Source organism: Macrotis lagotis, chromosome 5, assembly GCF_037893015.1.
Source record: "Macrotis lagotis isolate mMagLag1 chromosome 5, bilby.v1.9.chrom.fasta, whole genome shotgun sequence".
In the NCBI taxonomy this organism is placed as follows: domain Eukaryota; kingdom Metazoa; phylum Chordata; class Mammalia; order Peramelemorphia; family Peramelidae; genus Macrotis; species Macrotis lagotis.
The window spans coordinates 245,727,102-245,744,553 of NC_133662.1; the positions used below are offsets into that span (position 1 = coordinate 245,727,102).

Below are 17,452 nucleotides of genomic sequence, written 5' to 3' on the forward strand. Positions count from 1 at the left end.
CTCAGATACTTACTTGTTGTGTGACCCTGGACAAGTCTTTTAACTCCTCAGCCTCAGTTTCCCCATCTGTAAAAGAATAGATTTTTGTTTGTCTTTGATGGCCTGTAAGCTTTAAAGCTATGCCTCAGTGATATAAAAATAGGCCATTATTACAGTATTTTTTAACATCCACAAGGGAAGATATTTTACCTAACCTGAGATACCTAGGAACCCAGGAAAGTGGCAAGCAAGGCTAACCAAGGGCAGGAATGGTCAGAGATATTTACGCCCAAGGGAGCGGGGGGTGAGGATCCTGGGGTTGCCAGAGTTGATAGGCCTTGGGTGTGACAGGAGGAAAGATGCTCCTATTTGACTTGGCACACCCAGTGTCCTCCATGCTTCTGCCTCCTTCAGTGGCTAAGACACCTGGGTAGCTCAGTGATGTGGGAGGATGGCAGTTTATAGTACACCGTAGTTCTCAGGAATGAATGTTTCATTGTTTTCCCATCTCTGATGTCACAGGAAGGGGGATGCTAGGGATTGGCTACTGAGCACCCCATTCTATAAGTGGAGAGCTAGAAGGAACCTGTGTGGAATGTTCTAGAATTGACCCCCCTAACCTGGGGGTGACTATTTCAAGGGGAGAACAAGTATTTATTAAGCTCTTACTATATACTATACTCTGTTAGGCACAAGACACAAAGACAAAAATGAAACAGCTCCTGCCCTCCAGAAGCTTACATCCTACTGGGAGACAACATGTATCTATATGTGTCTTTAAAATAGTATTTTGGGGGGACCAGATATATGACTTCATTGATATTGGGCAGAAACCCCAAATGCTAGACCAGAAGCATGCATCTCAAATCTTACATCATCTTACATCTCAAATGCAGTCCAAAATATTAAAAACTTAATTAAGAAAGAGTGAACAAAATAAAAATATAATAAGGTTAATACACATTTAATCTAAGCCAATACATGAGTAGCTATGTGGTGCTGTTTTTAACACTTTGAACCCTGCCTGCCTCGATTTCCTCATCTGTAAAAAAGCTGGAGTAGAAAATGGTAAACCACTCAAGTATCTTTGTCAAGACTCGGGGCTGGGAAAAGTCAGACTCAATTGAAACAATTGAACAGCAATATGTGACCCCATTGCTATTTGAATGTGATGCTGTCAGGGTAGGGAACCCCCAGCTAGGAACAGAAAGTGTATCAGCACTTGCCTATGACTTGGAGACTTTAGGATGATTCCTGGGGCCCTGAGAAGGTCACCCAGAACCAGTAGGTATCCAGAAGCAGGACAGGTCTTTCTAAGTCCAAGGCCAGCTTTCTCTCCACTAAGCCATAGCCTTCTAAATAAAATATATACAAAAATGAGACAGTGGGGGAAATGTGAAAAGCAGTGGGAGGTAGAGTGGGGAGGTGGGGGATGTCTAGGCAACATTTCAAGTTAGCACTAGCTAGGGTCGGAGTACTATCTACTCTCTATCTTGTATGTACCCACCTATTTACATGTTTTCTCTCCCATTAAAATGCCAGCTTCTCTAAGTAGGAACTATTTTTTGTTTTTTCTTTGTATCTCTAGCCCTTGGCAAAGTTCTGGGAACATAGTAATCACCTTTAAATGAATGGATCCCTATAGTTTCTTATGTTTGCTTGTGTCTTCTCTTCCAGCCCCATCGAATAATCTTCATAAGAATTCCTGACCCTTCCATTCTCCCCATTTCTTACAGAAGCACCATCCTCTGCCCCCACCCCAAAATAAAGGCCAGTTTTGTAGAGTGGTAAGAATGAGATAGATAATGTTATTGGTCATTTGGAATCCGTTAAAGCCTATTGCTCCAAAATAAAGAATTATTTCTTGGTTGTCTGATTGGTCTTTCCAGGGTTTACCTCTCTAACATTCGCTTCTTCTCTCTAGATAACGTGATGAAGCTTGAGGAACAGAAACAGGACCTGGAGCGGCAGTTGAAGGCTCTGACGAAGCAAATAAAGGTCAGGAGGACTGCAAGCACAGGATATGCAGCCTTTATCTGCCTTGCCGAACTTGTGCTAGTCTCTGGGAAATATATCTTAAGGTTACTGTGAGTCACCCTGAGTATAGATTCAAGAGTATCTTTGAATCCCTTCAATCCTCTCTTTATCCTTCCCTTTCTCTTATTAGAGTCAGTAGTGAATAATAACCAGGAGGGCTTGAGTTCAAGTCCTGCCTCTGATACTTACTATCTGTATGATTCTGGGGAAGTCATTTAACTTTCTTTTTTTTTTTTTAATGTTTGTCCCTCATTTTATTTTTAATTTTTTTTTAATTTAAGGCAATGGAGTAAATGATTTGCCCAAGGCCACACAGCTAGGAAATTATTAGGTGTCTGAGGTTGGAATTGAACTCAGGTCCTCCTGACTCCAGGGTCAGTGCCCTATCTACTGCACCTCCTAGCTATCCCTAATCATTTAACTTTCAATGCTCCATGCTCCCAGGCAACTCTGCCTTCCCTTGACAGACAGTCAGGTGATGTCTATAGACCCTTTCAGTGAATAAAATAAAATTCAAAAAACATAAAGGAAGTCAATTATATTGAGAAAAGTTGCCAGTTCTTTTTGTAAAAACCTTTTGACCCCAAATCAAGGATCCTTGTTCCGAGACTTTAAATTGCTGAAAAGGTGTAGACCTCCAATGGCAAATGATGTTGGCTAATCAGTGAGTTCTCTGTATTAATGATATATCAAATATCCTCTCCTTATCCTTAGCTCTTTCTCCTAAGATGTCACCTTCTGAGTCTCAGGAAGTCCAAATTAGTTCCTGAATGAGGCTGAGTGACTGGGGACCCATTTAGTCTTTGGGATGTTTTAAGATATACTTTAATGTTCTTGAACGGACAGGACATGGTTGTCTGCATATTTGTGATTGTTATTCAGCCATGTCCGACTCTTTGTGACCCTATTGTCCAAGGGGTTTTCATGGGCAAAGATCCTGGAGTGATTTGCCATTTCCTTCTCCAGTGCATTAAGGCAAACAGAAATGTAGTGACTTGCCCAGGATCACCCACCTAGTAAATGTCTGAGACAGGATTGAACTTAAATCTTCCTGACTCCAGGCCCAGCACTGTCTACTGTCTCTATATTAATTTGCAGTAATTGGGGGCGGGGGGGACACTACTAAAATCTATTAAATCAGAAGAAGTAAAAGAACATACTGTAGAAGGTAGAAAAAGGTGAGAACGATATGAACAATTCAGCTCTGCAGGTTTTAAAGTTAAATGCAGAAAAGCCCACCCATGAGACAGACAGTAAGAGGAAAAGAGACACTCAGAGGAGGAAGAGGGTCCATGCTTGAGACTGTCAAAGAAGCTACAGATTTAGATAGACTAAAACTAAATGGAATCTTAGCTGTGCCTTGGTCCAGCTTCATTGGAGAGATGAGGGAGCCAAGTTCCAGATGGGGAAAGTGTTTTCCTGGAGTTCACCCAGCTAGTTAAAATTAGGCAGAGGCTGGAGGAAGAACCCAGGCTTCCTGACTCTAATAACTGCTGCATCTCCTTGACTGGTGGCCAGAGGGGAAAGGTGCAGGGTAACATAGAATTAAAATGGATCCTTTGGTTGGGTAATTTCTAGGTCTTTGTGAGGATGAGAAAAAGAGTTAGGTTTTTATAGGAGGATTAGAATTCCATTCCCTGAGAAAGGGGCTCCCTGCTCTTTATTTTAGAAGGGGGGATGAAGGTAGGCCACAGTTGAGTCTCATCTCCATGTAGATCACTCAGCATCAATTTGAGATCAAGACAAACCAACATGATGCAGAAGGAGCAAGGCTTCAGAGTTGGAGGTCCCAGGCCCAAGCCCTCCCTTTGGCCTGGTGCTTCTTTCCAGGAGACCATGCACACAACTTCCCCTTCTATGAGATAAGAATACTTATGTTGTACATAAGACACTTTTTTTATAAAAAAAATTGAAGTTAATAGATTTTTTGGCCTTTTTTTAAACTCCACAGTTCTTTCTTTGGGCAGAGGGGATCTTATTTAAAATAGGTTTGTTTTTAAAATTGCTATCGACCTTTTTACTGTTCTTACCTCCCTGGGATTGACATATTCACCTCACCTCATTCCCCTAGCCAGTGAAGTGTCTTTTGTAACAAAAGAAAATGTAACATAAAATAAAATAAAAAGGGGAAAAGACAAAGAATGAAGTTCATTAATTAATTCATTCATTCATTAATTCATTAGTCCCCCACCTCTGCAAATAAGTATGTATATACATATATCTATACCTATACCTATCTCTATCTCTATCTCTCTCTATCTCTATCTCTATCTCTGTCTCTGTCTCTATCGCTATCGCCATATCTCTACCTCTATCGCTATATCTCTATCTCTATCTCTATCTCTCTTTATCTCTATCTCTATAGCTATAGCTATATCTATACCTGTATCTATCTCATCTATATGTATATTTATATCTGTATCTACATCTATACCTATATCTGTATCATCTATGACTATATCTCTATCTCTATCTCTATGTAATGCATATATACGTGGGAAAGAAGTGCATCTTCTCATCACTTCCCCCAGGTCAAGAGCGGATGTTGTAATTACATAACAAAGATGACATTTCTAAGAAATGAAAGCCAATGACACGATAAGAGTACTGTAGTCTTGAGCAAGTCTTTGGGAATGTGTGGGAATGTATTTAATTCCTTCATGAAAGGCTATCTGTTGTATGGACATTTAATTTGGGCAGAAGTTCCATATGGCTCTTTAAAAAAGAAATGATAAATTAGCCTCCTTAAAAAGCAGTTCCAAGAAATTATCCAAATAACTTTATTTCCTTAAGTATAAGCGCTGACAGGATTATAAGATTATAGACTGAGCATGGGAAGGTCCTTCCAAGGCCATTTAGACTAATTTCATGTTAAAAATGGGAAAACTGAGACCCTGAGATTAAGCAATTTTCCTGAGGTCACACAAATTATGAAATCATTGACTGATTACAGGAAGGGGCCTCCAAGGCCATTTAGACTAACCTCCTCATGTTACAAATGGGGAAACTGAGATCCCCAAGATTAAGTGACTTGCCAGAGGGTCACAAATCATAAGATCATTGGCCGATCATGGGAAGAGCCTCCAAGGGCCTCCAACTTGATTAACACCTTCGTGTTACAAATGGGGAAGCTTAGAGCCTGAGAATTAAGTTTTAAGGTCCTGAGGTCATACAGTTAACATATTATCAGAGATGGGATTTGAATCCAGGGCCTCCAACTTGCAAGCCAAGATATATGATTTCCAGGCAAAGTCAGGATTTGAAGCCAAGGACTGGCTCCCAATGTGTCATCCTTTTCTGATTGGGAGGCATATGGTACAAAAAAGTACACATTGCCTCTGGAACCTTAACATTCTTCCTGCCTGTGTGACCCTGGCAAGTCATTTCCTCATCTATAAAATAAAGAGAATGGTCCAGATGACCTCTAAGGTTCTTCTAGCTCTAAAACTATGATCCCAAAACTTAGTAGCTAGGCTTCAGTTTCCCCTTCTATCAAATGAGGGACCTCTGATTCCCTTTCTGACTCAGATTTATAGCCCTAAGTCCTCAGGACTCTGCACTGTCCAGTGAGAGGCTTAGCCTGAATGATCTCCCAAGTCCTCCCTGACTCTTGATCTAGGGTGCCTTGGACATACAGGTCATGGGAGACAATAGGTGTGGCCCAGAACCTCAGATGGCTTTCACACCTGGCAGGTGCCTGACTCCCCATCTTTCTCCTCTGCCACTCACAGGAGGAGACAGAGGAATGGCGGCGCTTTCAAGCTGACCTCCAGACGGCGGTGGTGGTGGCCAATGATATCAAGTGTGAGGCCCAACAGGAGCTTCGTTCGGTCAAACGGAAATTGCTGGAGGAAGAGGAGAAGAATGCCAAGCTCCAGAAAGAGTTGGGGGCCGTACAGGGGAACAGCAGGTTGGTCCGTGCCAGGGCTCCATGAGCATTAAACACGCATGGAGACAAGGTTCCATTGCCAGCCTTGCAGATGTGCATGAGGCTTGGGAGGTTGTGTGTTGCTCTCCCTATGACATGTTCTCTGTCTCTTTTGGGGGATCCCTCCACCAGCCCCTTCAGGAGCTAGATTAGGAGTCCCATTTGCTGGACCAGGGGAGCTACAGCAGCCCTCTCGGGCTCCCTATGATGGAGAATAGGCCTCATCCTCATGATGTTCCCGCCATCTTGGTACTTCCCATAATTCTAAAGAAAGGATACCAGGAGTACCACTATATTCTGGCTCTGCCCTAACAGGGAGACAGGTGATAATTCTCAGGCAGGCAATTGTCTGATGGAAGGGTTGGCCCTTCCTCCTTCCTCCTATGAGTTGTACTCATTTTCTAGAGCTACCCAAATAAATCAGTGTAATATTTCTTTAAATGGCTTATTCCATTAAAAAATGAAAAGGGAGCCTATGGAAGAAATCCACTATTTATAGTTAATAAACAACTAACCTTGGAACCAGAAAGAACTTTGGCTGAGTGACCCTGGGCAAATCATTTAACCCTAAGGGCTCTGGGTCTCTCCCAAAGACCGAATTTCAGAGAAGGTACATTTAATCAGATTAGAAGAGGGAGTTCCTCCCTAAGAGACGGCTCCAGTGAAGAAATCAGTATTATTTATAAATCAAGGAAATTATGACTTAGGGAGTGGTCTTAGCTAGGGCTTTACATAGCTACTCCTCATGTCTTTGGGCAGGAGAGACTGAGCATACTCCATCCTATAAAACTCTTCCATCTAAGAGGAAAAGCTGTAAATTGGTTCCGGAGAGGAGATGGACATTGATGACTGTGCTAAAAATAAAAAAAAAAAAACCTCTTTACTACATTATTTTGCACTCACCATGGGACTAATAAAATCTCACAGTTTTCCTTTTTATAATCAGGAATAAATGTATTACTTTGGGGTCCTTGATTTCAGGGAATTATTTGGAATCGCTCTCTTTCAAGGTCCATATGTGTGGCAATTATTTGATTTGAAAAACAGGTTGCGGAATTTGGCCCCTTTTTATCACTGGCGGAATCTGGGGTTTATTACTGGGGTTTATCTCAGGGAGAGCTAAGAGAGCAAAGCCATAACTAGGGTAAGGCAACTGGGACTTACCCACAGTAATTTTGGAGGCAACAGAGAACAGTGGAGAGACTCTGGAGTCAGACAAATGGACCTCGCTTTTATTATATGACAAATGAGAGGATTGGATTAGATGATCTTTTAGCTTCCTTTCTAGCCCTAAATTCATGATTTTATGACCTCAAATTCCCATTTTCTTGACTTCTGGAGACTTGAGAGGTTGGAATAACAACCCTTGAAGGTCTAAGTTGATTAGTCCCTCATTGTCCCTGTTTTCCAGATCTGGTGTTGAGTCTAGATTCTAGAGAAAAGGTGAAGGAGAGAGGTGGAGGAATGGAAAGTAGGAGATTGGTCCCCCATTTTAGTAAGTATTTATTATATACCATCCACTACCACAGGCCTAGGAGATATAAACATAGAAATCAAGCAGCCCCTGTCCTCGAGGGTCTTCCACTCTATTGGAATAGAAATATAAGATTTCAGAGTCATTCCTAACCACCAGCTTCCATCCCCACTGAGGAAAGTCATGGCAGAGATAGAGCCTAATGGTATCCCCGTGATGAGCGAGGTGTGCTGTTAATCATGGAGCCTATCTTTGTTGGCTTTTATATGTCTGCCTCTGTTTTTTTTGTCTGTCTGTCCTGCTTCCCTACTTGGTTTTTAAAATAGAATCCAAAGGTCTAGCTCCCAATGCCTAAGGATACTTAGTCATTCAACAAACAATTATCTACTTTTGTGCAGGGTACTGGAGAGGCAAAGACAAAGATGAAACAGCCTCTGCCCTCAAGGGGCTTACATTCTAACAGGGAGATAATGCTTGGATATATACCCATTTTACATATGTATAAGAGTGGATATGGTCACATACCTATAAGTGTATAATAAATGCCAGGTAATCTAGAGGGGAAAGGTCCTAGAAACTAGAGGAAATGATTACAGATTAATTTTGGAAACAGAGAAATCCCAGGACATCATTTAGAAGGAGCTTCATTTGAATCATAACCTGTAAGAAACAGGCTGAAATCTATGACTAGAGTCTTAAAATTATGACAAAGCAGAGAACTGCAAATACAAGCATCCATTTTAGGACAATTTAGGAAGCCCTAAACGTCAGACTGACGGTCACTCGTTAAGACAGGATGCTTTCTTTCCAGCCCTCCCAAGGCTAATTCCTATAGCATGAAACTTCCCCCCACCCCAGCTCCTATTTCAAGACTGTTCCCCACCCTTGAATGTGACACACTACTGAACTCTGATTGAGCCTTCCTTCATCCCCTTGCGTCTCATTGCGTTGATCGGCCCTGCCTTTGGCACATCATCAGACAATGCCTCCAAGTGATGGTTTCCTGTTTGATGGCAAGCTCCCTTTGGCAAAGTGCCACCTTCCGAGAGGTGGTTGCTCCTTGGAGGCTGCTGATGGCCTGGCCTCTTCCTGAATGCACCACAGGAGCAAGAAGCAAAGCCTGGCAGGGTCCCCAGGGGCCCCGCTGCAGCTCCTTTAGCATTTCCACTCAGGCCAAATGAATTCTTGGCTGGAACCCTGAAGTGTAGCCTTTGTCCAGTGAGGCATGATGAATCATTATTCTTGGTTCAGCCACAGCCAGAAAACTCGTTGAAAATAACCCGGTGAATTCTTCTGAGCACAGCCTCTGAAAGAAAGGTAAGAACCTCCAGGAAGGCGCCCTCAGAAAAATAAGCATTGACTGTCTCATTCACTTTCCAATTTTGCAAAAAGGGACATCTTGGGGAATGTTGTGACGGTGTAGCTGAGGCAAAATGATGGGCAAACAAAGCAAAGATGTTGCTGAAATCTCTGGGCCTTGGTAAAAATTAGTATTTGTTACTGAGTAGTTTTTTAAAACAGTTTAGTTTGCTAAACCTCTTGGTATCTCAGGGAGAGCTGAGAGCAAAGCCATAACTAGGGTAAGACAACTGGGACTTAACCACAGGCCCTGAATTTCAAGGGTGTTGCTGACATACTTGCAGGTTTTCGGCAAGATAAAAGCAAAAGAAGTTGGTAGTTGTTTGATAAAACTAAATAATAAAGAAAAGAAATTGAAATGACACACCTAGCTCCTCATGCTCCCCTGGCCCATGCCACAAGTGGACCCCTGAGCCACTTTCTTAAGATCTTAGTGCCTCTAGGAAAATTTCAGAGACTATAAATTAGAAGGTGATGACCTGCACTGGTAGGAATTTCTTCTGCCAATGAAATCACAGGTGTAACCCCTAACTCCAGTATTAGAAATAATAACAGGTGGCAGCTCCTTCACCTTGACTTTCTCCTGAGTGCCCCAGTGGGCCATAGTTTTTCTTTTCCCCTCCATAGAATGGTGTCGACTCCAACCTCTCCTTTACTGAACCCCTGGTCCATGCCACTGACCTTATCTTCATTCCTAGTCATGGATCTTTAGTTCTAAACCATCACTGCGCCAAACTACTTTCTCTAATGTTATTTTCTAGAGAATGGGGAAGAAATTTTCAGCTGCCAAGATGATTTCTGACCATGAAGGGCCAGAGCCATTGGCCCTGCTGACTTCACATACACTCCCTCACCCCTTGTTTGGATAGCCCTGTTAATATTCCTTTGTCTGACCCCTTCAGACTCATCAGAAAACCTGGCCAGAGGGGCAGCTCGGTGGCATAGCAGGTAGAGCACCAGCCCTGAATTCAGGAAGACCTGAGTTCAAATGTAACCAGACACTTAATAATTGCCTAGCTGTGTGACCTTGGACAAGTCACTTAACCCCATTGCTTTAAATAAATAAAAAAAAATTTTTTTAAAAGAAAATCTAGGGGCGGCCAGGTGGCATAGTGGATAAAGCACCGGCCCTGGAGTCAGGAGTACCTGGGTTCAAATCCGGTCTCAGACACTTAATAATTACCTAACTGTGTGGCCTTGGGCAAGTCACTTAACCCCATTTGCCTTGCAAAAACCTAAAAAAGAAAAAAAAAGAAAATCTGGCTGGCTTGCCTCATCCATTATCAGAATCCTCAAATCATCTAGAAGTAGGTATCTCAGAACATCTGGGAGGGGGGCAGGGAGGGGACTATGTTCTTGAACTTTTCTATTATAGTTTATCCTAATTTGAGATGGCAAGAAGAAAGATGTAGAAAAAGAAATAAAGAGCAAAAACATTTCCTTGAACCGTATTGGCTGAGCTTTCTGGCATGGCTGATCTCTATGTGGGAGCCACAAAAGCAGTTCTTAACCTGGTTTATGGATCATGGTCCCCTTTGGCAGACAGTGGGATGAAACCTGCAAACTGCTTCTCAGAATCATGTTTTCCAGTGTATCAAATAAAACCCATGGAAATTAATTATATGGAAAAAATTATGAAAATATTTTTTAAAAACCACTTTCATAGAGACCAGAACAAAACCACCCAAATTAAGATAAATCACCAAAAAAAGTTGTTTTTTTTTCTTTTAAAACACAGGCTAACACTTGTTCAAGAAGCCAACATGACTAACCTAGGGAAGTTAGGTGGTGCAGTAGATAGAGTGCTAGACCAGAGAGGGGAAGACTCACTTTCTGAATCCAAATTTAGCCTCAGACAAATCATTTACTCCTGTTTACCTCAGTTTCCTCATCTGTAAAATGAGCTGGAGAAGAAAATGGCAAACCCTCTAATATCTCTGCCAAAAAAGCCCAAATGGGGTGATAGAGTCAGACTCAACAGAAAAACAACAAAGTAGCAGCACATGAACCTGTTCTAGAAGCAAGATAGCATTTAAGGGCAGCTAGGTTGCGCAGTGGATAGCGCACCGGCCCTGGAGTCAGGAAGACCTCCGATCAAATCTGGCCTCAGATGCTTAATAATTGTCACTTAAACCCATTGTCTTAAATGTGTATTTTTTTTTAAAGATAGCATTTAGGATGTATTTATCTCATTACAAATGACCAAACATCATTTTTTCAAGTTTCATAGTTATGTCCATCTTTATCATACAGTATCAGATCTGTCTCCAAGGGGAGATAATTATGTTAAAGGCATAAGCTTTTTTCCTGGTATGATGAGTGAATTTTTTAAATTGTTTACCAAGATTTTATTTATTTTTACAGCCTATAATTCAATTTATTTTTTAAAAGTTTTTAATGGATGTCTCTTTTTATAATAGAATTATTTTCAAATATGCTCTTCTTCTCCTTTCTGACCGAAGCTTCATCTTTCCCTTGTAACAAAGGGAAAAATAAAAAGTTATGCAAAACCAAATGAATTATACATTATACGTGGTCCCACTACCTGAGTGAGTTATTCAAAAAAAACCTGAAATTCAAAATGAGGAGCTTGACCCATCCCACGGTTCCCTGTTCCTTTTTTTCTTTCTTTCTTTGCCTTTCTTTTTTTCCCATACATTTCCTTCTATTGTCACTTCTCAAGTGTGCAGCCTGGCAGACAGTAAGCGACACATGAACTCTCCCGAAACTAAGGCTTCCACCTCGTCCGTCTGCGTCTGTGCGAAGCCCCGATGTCCAGTCTGTGTGAGCCAATGTGTGGCCCCTTCTGTGTCTTTCTTGCAGCTGTTGTGTCTGACTGAACTTTCGGCAGCTCCCCTGCCATCAAAAAGGGGAGACTGGGAAGATGCAGGTAAATCCATGAACCTGCCTTGGACCCATGCCCCAGCTCCTCTGAGGATGAGGCCCCCAGGAGAGAGGGTCCAGTGCTTGTAGGGGGCCCCTGGGAACCTCTGCCCACACTCCAGACCAGACACACACACACACACACACACACACACACACACACACACACACACACACAGAAATTCTTCCTCTGATAGGAATGTTGAAAGACCTGTCATTTCTTGAAGCAAAACCTTTATCTACAGTCACCCATTTTTAGTCTCTGCCTCTGGCAACAGATCACAGATGATACTCAATCAAGAGATGTATGCACTTAATTTGTGACGGGGATACAGAGACCAAAATGAAATAGCCCCTGCCCTCATGGGACCCTGACAGGCAGTTCTTGAATCAGAAGTGAATTCTTCTGTGTCATTGCAGGACATCTCCACATCTGGAGTGCCCTTACCTTGATGAAATCACAAACATAGTTATTGTAGAGAGAGGATCCTCACTGGGAATCCCTTAGACAGATGAAATCACAGATTTATGGATTTATGAGAGAGAGAGAGAGAGAGAGACATCTCTAACTATAGAGATGTCTCCCCACATACACACATTTCAAATCTCTGCAATAATGGGATTGCAGACCTAAAGTTCTAAATTGCTTTTGAGCAATTTCAAGTTAAAATGATAAAATGGTCCCTTCCTCCTTAAAAAAAAAAAACACTAAAAAACAACTCTTGCCTATCCTGATTCCATAGCTTAGATGGACCCCTCATGGACCCCTTGGACAGTCAGTCTGGTGAAGCCTACTGACTCCTCAGAATCAAGTTTTTCAATACCTAAAATAAAATGTCTCAGATTACAAAGAAAATCAATTATACTGAAATGCACCTCCATACTATATAAACAGTTGAATGTATTTTATGTAGTTACATATAAATATATAACTATGTCAATACAATTGGTTTCCCTGGTTATATGTATCTTATAGTATTTTGTATATATTATATATATGGTTTAGCTAGGCAACACCAAAGTTCATCAAGCACCTGGAGTCAGGAAGACAAGTTTGGTCTTAGTCATTTCCTAGGTGCGTGAGCCTGGGCAAGTCACTTAACCCTGACTGCCTTAAAAAAGAAGACAAACCTCAAATACACACACACACACACACACACACACACACACACACGCACGCACAAACACACATATTTATTTATAATATAATACTAGTTGGTTGTTGTCCTTCTTCTCAAAGAGGACCAAAATGACATCACTATATTGAAGTCAAGGTACAGTGTGTCCAACTGTGACTGCTCAGACTAATATGAGCTCAGAAAATTCTATCACAGGTCAGTTTTAATAATATTATTATATAGAATATAATATTATCACATATAAATAGTCTCCATACATACATACATACGTATAAAGTTCACAGACTTCAGTTTAAGAATCCCTGTAGACCCTCCAGAATCTAGATCACCAGGACAGCAGAGGTTCCTCACTTGGCTTCTTCTATTCCAAATGATCTAGACTTTGTAAAAACTCGAATATGTCCTCCCAACACTGGTGGGGGACCCAGTGGGATGGTTCCAGGCTCTGGCCTTTGATGGATGTTTATGTAACAGAAGAGCCTCCATTAAATCTATTAGAGATGAGGTGGTTTTTTTTTTTGGTTTGTTTTTCCCCTCCCTCAGAGAAGGTATTTCCAATCTAACCCTGCCATGGAAGATGTAACACTGAGATCTCTTCACATTGTGTGATGCCTTTACCATCCCTCCCCTTCCCATTTTTTTCTTCTGTTTTCACAGTGCCCTGGTCTCTGCCAGCTAGCACAGCCCGGAGCAAGAAAAAGACAGAAAGACGAACTCTTGCCATGACTGGATACTTCGGCCTCTTCTGCCTGAAGGGGGGGGGGGGAATCTTTCTAGGAAAAGAGCATTTCTTTACCAAGAGCCAAATTATTTCCCAAGTTATTTCCCACCATCTTACACCGTGGGAATGCAGTCTGTTTGTTTTACACTCCATTGTGGATAGAGTCACTGCCCTGGTCAGCCTTAACAACCTTCATCCTCTTCTTCAGTCCTTTTTCTCCCAAGATGCAACAGGTTTTCTTTTTGAGATGAAAACAGAAATTTCTTTGGATACATTATCCCCCGGCCCACACAGGAGACCAGTGAAAAGTTTCAAAAGATTGGTGTTACACATGGAAGAAGAATGCCAAAGCCCCCCTTTCGGGACATCACAGGGTCATCCTGAGAACAAAACGGCCAAGGACTTGTGAATTGTCATTTCTTTTGGTTCCCCGTCACTCTTCATCATGAGAAAAAGTGGCATGGGAATTCCAGCATGGTGGAGAGCCCAAGACTGGGGTTTTGTTTGTTCATTTTATTTTATTTTGGCACGTGTGTGTGTGTGTGTGTGTTTTCTATTTCCATTTTAACATGAATATTCTAGAATTCACAATATTTCAAAATAAAGCCATACTGTGAAGACTCACTTTGGACATAGCCAGAAAGCTGTCCAGCCCCTCCATCCCACCTTCCTGTTCCTCACCTTTACCTTGATGAAATACATGAAACACATCCTCTTGACTAAAGCAAAGCGATGGCCCCAGTCCATTTGATGTTCAAGAGTTTTTCTGATCATATTGAACGTGGATGCAAGAATTGATAGCAACGGACGGCCAGCAGAGGATGTAGTTGAGCAAACAGAAGATGAGAGATGATCATATTAAGCTTCTCTTAATTGAAAACTAGAGGCAACAGATGGATGGAGCCAACCTGCCTTGGATCCTTATGGGATTTTTTAAAATGACATATACACTAGATGGCGATGTCAGACCCCAAGTGGAACAGGGACTGACCGAGGTGGTGAAAACTTTGCTGGAGTGTCCTTTAGAGTGTGTGCCTTTGGGAAGACCTGGATCTAATTCAGAAGTCCCAATAATCAGAAACCTCCCATCCCTCTTATTTGAGGGTCTGGTCAATAATAGACCATGCCAAACAGAGTTTAGTTTGTTTAGGTTTTGCTTTTTTAATTTAATTCTTTGCAGCATTTTAATTATTCAATGCATGGGGCACAAGAAATTGCCCACCAACCATAATATCAAGTGTTCTCAGGGCAACTTTCCCTAGTGTTAACCTGGGGAGTAGAGAATCATTTTTTAAAAAATCTCTCTGGATCATCAAATGAAAGTGCTTCAGAAACTGCCTCTATTTGTCCTAATGTGGGTCCTGGAAACTGCAACTTTGACATCTCCCTAGAATGGAGATGCTCAGACCACATGCAAGAAGAGTGGTCAGTGCTTTCAGGTGGTCTGTGGATGAGTCCAGCTACCCCTCACCTATTGGACCCTCCTTGCACCATCTGTTTCTGCTACTGGCTTTTCTATGTGAAGATTATAGAATGAAGTGATAAATAAACCTGGCCCTGTTTCACATAACTCTGGAGTGTTGTTTCATCTTTAGCCCTTGTCTGCAGCTCTGGCATTTTTCAAAGGAAGATCCTTCAGGGGTTTTTTGAGTTTGTTTGTTTTTTCTGTTTTATAAAAAATAAGATGATGGGAGCAGAGGCTACCAGGGTCCCAATCCTTTCTACTGCTAGCAAGCTGTATTTCAAAGAAAAGCCAGGAAATTGTAAAAAAGAGGGGTGGGGATGTAAGGTGGGAGATTCCTGTTTTCTTGGACTATTATGGAGTAGTAAAGGGCAGGCTTAACAGATTTTAGATGGAAGCTAACCAGTGGGGGGGGGGGCAGAGGAGGTTCACTTGTGAGAAAAAGAAACATTCAATAAACAGGCATTTAATGAAGCAATTATATATTAGTGATGAGAAGGGGACAAGGAGGAAGCAAATAAAGAAATCACTGATTTTGAGCTTAATTCAATTTTTAAAAAAAAAGAAGGAAAGAAAACTAGGCCCTCAGAGAATAGGGCATGTTAATTTAGAAACACCATGTTTTTAGTTAAAATTCAAAAGGAGGGTTGGGATGCTGCCCGGGTAAAGAATGTTTTCTAGTTTCTGTCTCTTAACAAACTATCCAACAATTTTTAGATTTGTATTTTTGTAAGCAAAGGTGGAGGTAGAACAGAGCTTAGGAGATGTCAGCAGAAATTTCCACACTCTCCCAAGGGTGGAAGAGGCAACTCTTGAGGGGGAGTTGGTCCCTTGAACTGGAGGATTTCAAGCCAAAACTGAATGGCCATTTGTCCAAGAGGTCTCCAAAGGGATTCTAGTCTAAGTGTAACTCCATGACTTCTGAGGTTCCTTCTAACTCTGTTAGCTTATGATTCTGAGAATCCGAAAAAGCTATTGGTGCTCTTTAATCTCTAATAAATCTTTTTTTCCTGTGTTTATTCATTTCAAGCTTTATTTATATTAATTCTATTTGACCTATTATTTGCTGTGAGCTCTTAGATAAATCACTTTCTCTTTGGGGGGCTTCAGGTTTTCTCTCTCTAAACAGAGAATGATAGGAAGGTTGGGCTAGACCTCCCTTAAGGTTCCTTTCAGTTATGATATTCATTCTGTGGCTCACTTCCTTGGGGAATGGCAGTGAATAATTTGGTGAATATTTTATTTTATTTATTATTTTATTTATTTATTTGCAAGGCAATGGGGTTAAGTGGCTTGCCCAAGGACACACAGCTAGGCAATTATTAAGTGTCTGAGGTCACATTTGAACTCAGGTCCTCCTGACTCCAGTGCCAGTACTCTATCCACTGCACCACCTAATACTTTATTTTACATATTCTATAGTATACCTAGGGAGGCAGTAATGGTGTAGGAGCTAGAGAACCAGTCAAGCTACTCAGACCCTGAGTTCAAATCCTGACTCAGTCAAATCTGCCAAGCAGCTCTCTTTAAGACTTAAGTTACAGAAAAGATACATAGCTGTCTGGAGAAAGTTCCTTACCAGAAATTTTCTACCCCAAATAGAGGGATAGATTAAAAAAAAATGTTTCCTAGGTAATTTGGATAACCTCTTTGCACTAGTGCCTAAAAACCAACCCTTCTTTTTCTGATGGTTTTATTGGAAAGAACTTTTAAAGGGTACCTTTAGACAATGAGTGGACTAAAATATTCCTCCTGGATATTGAGAACAGCAGTTTTGATTTTCTCCAATTTCAAGGGGATGAATCACATTAGCTTTGGTATTCTAAATTAAATCCAAGTGATTTCTCTGCTTTTTGTTTGTTGTTGTTTTGCTAAACAATGGAAGATTTTATTCATTCACTCATTGATTCATTTAATAATCTCTTGCTCTGGGCAAAACCTTGTGTCAGGTACTTGGCTTACAGAGACAAATGGCGAATTTTGGATAATTCAAGGAGATTGGACTAAGTCATCAGAATGTTGGGGCTGGGGTATAAGGGGTACACTTAGAACTTTCTTCTTATTGGATTACTGGAAAATGAAATTAAACTGGGTTTCCATAACCATCTGCCTTCCAGGGATGGCCTGCATTTCAAAAAGGCACAAAAGTACCCTAAATGAATTAAAGACAAGTAGCCAGTTCCATTAAAGACGTCCCTGGATATGGTCAGAATAGAAACATGAATCATTCCCTGACACCCCCCCCCCCTTGCCAGTGAGGACTTGCCTTAGTTATTTTCTCCCCATCTTGACTATAAGTCATTTTGCCAAAATGGGATTTGATCTTCATCAGTGAAATTTCTTGATAGGGTATTGGAGCTGAAGTCAGGGTCTGTGTTCAAATTCAGCCTTCACTATTTACCAGTTATGTTTTAGAGCAGATCATCTAGCCTTTTCCTTATCTGTAAAATGGGGATAATAATTCTTGGGT

The 17,452-nt window shown here is 41.3% G+C and overlaps 1 protein-coding gene across 2 annotated transcripts in view; it reads left to right on the forward strand.

Moving 5' to 3' along the window:
• Positions 1 to 17,452, forward strand: part of SPECC1 (sperm antigen with calponin homology and coiled-coil domains 1) — a 413,523-nt gene that overhangs the window by 282,316 nt on the left and 113,755 nt on the right. The window contains exons 3-4 of one of the 2 annotated variants that reach the window (XM_074189252.1): positions 1,904 to 1,977; positions 5,748 to 5,926. In XM_074189252.1, the coding sequence (XP_074045353.1) occupies positions 1,904 to 1,977; positions 5,748 to 5,926 (253 nt within the window). The remainder of the gene's footprint in view (positions 1 to 1,903; positions 1,978 to 5,747; positions 5,927 to 17,452) is intronic. The other variant, XM_074189253.1, reaches the window with a different exon arrangement.